The 4995-nt window shown below is 28.9% G+C and overlaps 1 protein-coding gene across 1 annotated transcript; it reads left to right on the top strand.

Annotated features, from left to right (window-relative positions):
* Positions 1 to 1204: 1204 nt before the first annotated feature.
* LOC106673692 lies at positions 1205 to 2177 on the top strand. Its single transcript, XM_014405877.2, has 5 exons — positions 1205 to 1257; positions 1343 to 1422; positions 1505 to 1846; positions 1919 to 2078; positions 2142 to 2177. The coding sequence occupies exons 1-5, from the start codon at positions 1205 to 1207 to the stop codon at positions 2155 to 2157; spliced, it is 651 nt and encodes a 216-aa protein (XP_014261363.2). The 3' UTR covers positions 2158 to 2177.
* The last annotated feature ends 2818 nt before the right edge of the window (positions 2178 to 4995 follow it).

Genomic DNA, 4995 nt, shown 5'->3' with positions numbered 1-4995 from the left:
TGAACATTTTTCATGTGATCTCAATACAGATCGAAACGTTGGCACGATAAAGAAAATGTTTTTCTAAACCTACGTCACACGAGACCGCATCTCACTACCTCCAAATAGTCATATTTACACGAATTTAAAAAGAAAATAGGTGGCTAAAGTAAATTTCGACATCAGATCAAAAATCAATTAGATAATACATTTACATTACAACGTTTACATATTATATTGTATTATATTTTTACTTATTTCAGTTAGTGTTAAGTATTTTACTAGAGATAGTGCTGTGCATTCCTAAAACTATTGTTCTGTAAAAATGTATTAAGAATAAGGTACATTATCATATTTTCATGAAGTCGAACAAGTCATTCACGGGAAAATATTATTTATACATTATATTGTTTGTTATTTTGGTTGGTTTCTAAGCACATTTAGTTCACTTCAATTTCTGAGATTTCCTCTTCAGAATAGCAGAGTTCTATTAGGATATAGGTTATGTAGGATAAGAACCTATATCTTCCTTCTTTTCCGACATTTTTGTCTGTCTATCATCGCTATTTTATAAAAAATAAAGAAATAAAAAATATCGCACCGTAGAAAATGCATAAGCCAACCACTGAACAAAACTGCGAGCAAAGGCAGATTCGGAAACCTCCAACCCTGAAATAGTTTATCAGTATTTTTTTAAACTCAATGAGCTGTATTTTCTAAAGCATCCAATAATTGCGCTGTTTGAAAGACTGAATAAATAAAATCCTCATTACAGGGAATGTTATTCGGAGGGGCTGTCGGTCATGTTTGGAGTACAGACGTTGTTATTTTTTCATCACGTAGCAAAGTAGTAAATCAAAACACAGAAAAAATCTTTGAACTTGTAAAGAATCGCATTACGAATAACTTAAATAAATCATGAAAAAAGTATATTATCTATTAATTAAAAAATTATTGCCAGTGGAAACGTCATCTATTAACAAATAAATAAATTATTATTACCAGTTTGTTTAAATTTACAATTTGTTTGGGCATGAATTATATAATGATGATATTTAACAATATAATAACAATAATAATGAATATAATATCAATATGAAATAATATAAACAATTATAAATTCAGAAAATGGTAGGAAGGGGCGGGTCAGCAGGTAGCGCGGGTGGTATATAAATATGGCCGTCCCACATTTCGCGCTACACTTTCATTCTGAACCTCCTTCAAAATGGTCAACACCTGCCGTATAAACGTTCGCTGCAAGAAGACTCTGAAAGTCTTGTAAGTTGTTAAAATTTTTATTTTAATGTATAGATTAAATAAGATCTGCATGTTGAATTAACTTGGCATTTATGTTTTTATCTAGGCATTTCAGCCAAAAGGCAAAAACTATACCCAATGTTATTTTTGGTATCAAAGCTTCACCGCCTATGCCTGGTATGGAAGGTAAATTAACAAAAACACTTTCTTTTAAATTAATTATTCCAGCCTTTATAATTTATTAATAATTGGATATTTTGTGTTTTAGGAATGTTGGACTGGCTCATGTCGAAGTGCATTCACAAATACTGGCCTTTCTTCAGCAATTTGACGTATACGGAAATGATTTCATTGAGGGACGAGAACCTAGATTGGTACATGAACTCTCTCGGTGCTCAGGGCACGTTTTGCCAAGGAGCTAGAAGGAAAATTCTAAAGTCTTTGGAAGAATTGAGATCTAGAAGTTCTCAAATCAAAGTCATAGACCATTTGGACGTGGAAAAGTCATGTAGAACGATATCATCCGTCTTAAAAACGCCCATATCGGACAGTGACATGGAAGAAGACGGAACCTTTCTCACCGGTCTCATAATGGAAAAAATAACACTAGGTAATTTAAAAAAAAATATTAATATTTCGAAACTATTAACTTTTTACTAATAAACACGTGTTTATTTTGTAGTTGTTGATGTTTGCAAGAAAACAGGATCATCCGTCAATTCCGTCGCAGCTCTTCTGAGAGAATACATCGAGTGCAAGTCCGTGCATGAATATGACAAAATCTGCGCTAAAAGTTGGCTAAACGGCATCAAGTTGGATTTCTTCCAACGTCGAAAGTATGGGTAAGTTCGTAAATTGTTCCATTTGTGTTGTACACGGCTTAATACTTTATTTTTCTTTTATAGAAGACGAACTGCTTGAGAAAACAGAAGATTCATCTTTAGATCCAATCTTAGTTATTCTTTGCTATTATTGACACAGATTATTGTACATACATAGAAAATTTATTTATATACATTGTGATAAACTATTAGTATAAAATAGTTTTACTTTTGTAAATATAGATTGTTATTTTATAAATTAAATATTATTAACATTTCCTTAACAAGTTTTATTTACTATTCTAACAAGTTCTCGTCCTTAATTCAAATAAAANAAATAATTGTAAAGATGTCTTCAAATTTACATATTCTATTTTTTAACAAATGGTTTCAAATTTCTGTGAATTTTCTTCCACTGTGTCTATCTCTAAAGAAATTTGAAACCATTTGTTGAAAACTCGATTACATCTATTTGTTGATTGGTTTTCCCTGCTGATAACTTTAAAATAGGCCGAAAGCTTGGCAGATAACAACTATTTTTTAAAAATTTTTTATATTTTATTCAGACTATATCGACATCCAGATAATTTTTGAAAAAATTAACGCCCTATGCTCACAAACTAGATATCAACAGCTACACTAAAACTAACTGTGGTGGGTATATGTATTATTTGAATTTAAAAATTGAAAATGTTCTCTTTCAAAAAACTGCTCGCTTGTTTGTTTACTAGCAATAAATTGAACTTTAACTCACAATTTAAAAAAAAATACATATTGACAATAGTTTTAGGACCGGCAACCTCTTCTTTTTTTGCCATTATCTTCCTTTTCTTCTTACATTTTATTCCTATATAATCCATTTTTGTGATGATGCAGCCAAGTATTCACACCCTATTACCAGCCACTCTTTACCTCAGGCTCTCTTCGGTTAAGGATAAAAATATATATAACAAAAAGTAACACATAGAATAAAAATATCCATTTAAAATATAAGTTAGGTTAGCCCTGAGTAATCCATATTAATCGTGGTAATAGGAGAAGAAGCCTCTCCATTCGCGCTAATAAATTGCATTCTACATCATACAAACCACACAATATATATAGTAAACATTGTCTTTTGTATATATTCTGTACTACATATGTATATATTATATATTTTATGTTCTATATGTAAACAACACAAGCATAATTTATTTATTTATTTTAGACATAATAAACAATGGAAGTTGTACAATTCTTAGTGTAATAATTTTTTAATGAACCTGTTGAAACTATATGTGCCCTGGTCTGCTGATGTAACTACATTTTACAAACATGCATTTAATATAAATATGTATACATATATGTTTATATTTATTATTGGTTAGCAGTTTTACCATGTACAGCTTTTCAAGGGATCTAGGAAACACCGGACTTTACGTGTAAAAGGGTGGACGTTAATTTTCAAAGACATGCCGACTTTGATCTTTTGCCGACAATAAATGTTTAGCCGCATAGCCTAAAGATTTCACGAAAACAATGAGGAACCTTTTTTATTCTTTTACTATGTACAAAAATCACATAAAATCGCCTGCTACTTTCTAAGTACGTAAAGGGGGCGAAATGCGGCGAAAACCTAAGTGCGGAACTTATCCTAGGTGTGCTGCTTTCTTTATAATATATAAGCATTACATACTCTACACTACATCTTCACATTTTTATATTTACATTATACATTTAAGTTTGGACATTTAGACAATAAGTAAAATATACGGAAAACAAAAAAGTAAATAGAAAAAAAAACTTTGTTATCAATATTTATTATACAATTATAATTATATTGTAAGTTTTTATATAGGAGAAGAAAAGGAACAAGTAAAAACACAGAAAATAAATAAATACTTTAAGTTGTCAATATTGATTATACATTATTTGGAGATCGTGAGATGCGTTTGGTGTGACGTAGGTTTTAGAAAAACATTTTTTTTATCGTGCCAACTTTTCGATCTTTATTGAGATCATCTTCAGAGCCTGGGATTTATAAACGTTGTTTAAATTTTACAAATACATGTAAACAATGTTTATAAATCCCAGGCCCTGAAGATGATCTCAATAAAGATCGAAACGTTAGCACGATAAAGAAAATACTTTTCTAAAACCTAATTCACACCAGACCGCATCTCACGATCTCCAAATAATCATTTAACGGTCACTAAACACCACACATTTATTTTACAATGATAATTAAATTGTAAGTTTTTTATATAGAAAAGAAAAGGAAAAAGTAAAGGCAGAAAAAATACTTTAAGTTGTCAATATTTATTATACAATTATAATTGTATTGTATGTTTTTTATGCAGGAAAAGAAAAGGAAGAAGTCAACATACTAAAAATAAATACTTTAAATTGTCAATATTTATTATACAATTATAATTGTATAGTAAGTTTTTTTATATAGAAAAGAAAAGGAAAAAGTAAAGGCAGGAAAAAATACTTTAAGTTGTCAATATTTATTATACAATTATAATTATATTGTAAGTTTTTATATAGAAAAAAAAGGAAAAAGTAAAGGCAGAAAAAAAAAACTTTAAGTTGTCAATATTTATTATACAATTATAATTATATTCTAGTTTTTTATATAGAAAAGAAAAGGGAAAAGTAAAGGTAGAAGAAAATACTTTAAGTTGTCAATATTTATTATACAATTATAATTGTATTGTAAGTTTTTTATACAGGAAAAGAAAAGGAAAAAGACAACACACTAAAAATAAATACTTTAAGTTGTCAATATTTATTATATAATTATATTGTGATAGTTTATACAGGAAAAGAAAAGGAAAAAGTCAACACACTAAAAGTAAATAAATACTTTAAGTTGTCAATATTTATTATGCAATTATAATTATATTTATTCAGAAATCGTGAGATGCGGTCTGGTGTGATGTAGGTTTCAGAAAAA

The sequence above is a fragment of the Cimex lectularius genome, unplaced genomic scaffold, assembly GCF_000648675.2.
Source record: "Cimex lectularius strain Harlan isolate CLEC.00 unplaced genomic scaffold, Clec_2.1 scaffold645, whole genome shotgun sequence".
NCBI lineage: Eukaryota > Metazoa > Arthropoda > Insecta > Hemiptera > Cimicidae > Cimex > Cimex lectularius.
This window is presented reverse-complemented; position numbering and strand designations above follow the sequence as displayed.

What these genes read in the sequence shown, in the direction of transcription:
- LOC106673692 (XM_014405877.2), top strand. Translation starts at nt 1,205, where the DNA reads ATGGTCAACACCTGCCGTATAAACGTTCGCTGCAAGAAGACTCTGAAA. An exon ending in GCCTATGCCTGGTATGGAAG is followed by an intron (nt 1,423 to 1,504) that starts GTAAATTAACAA and finishes TTTGTGTTTTAG; the next exon opens with GAATGTTGGACTGGCTCATG. An exon ending in AATGGAAAAAATAACACTAG is followed by an intron (nt 1,847 to 1,918) that starts GTAATTTAAAAA and finishes TTTATTTTGTAG; the next exon opens with TTGTTGATGTTTGCAAGAAA.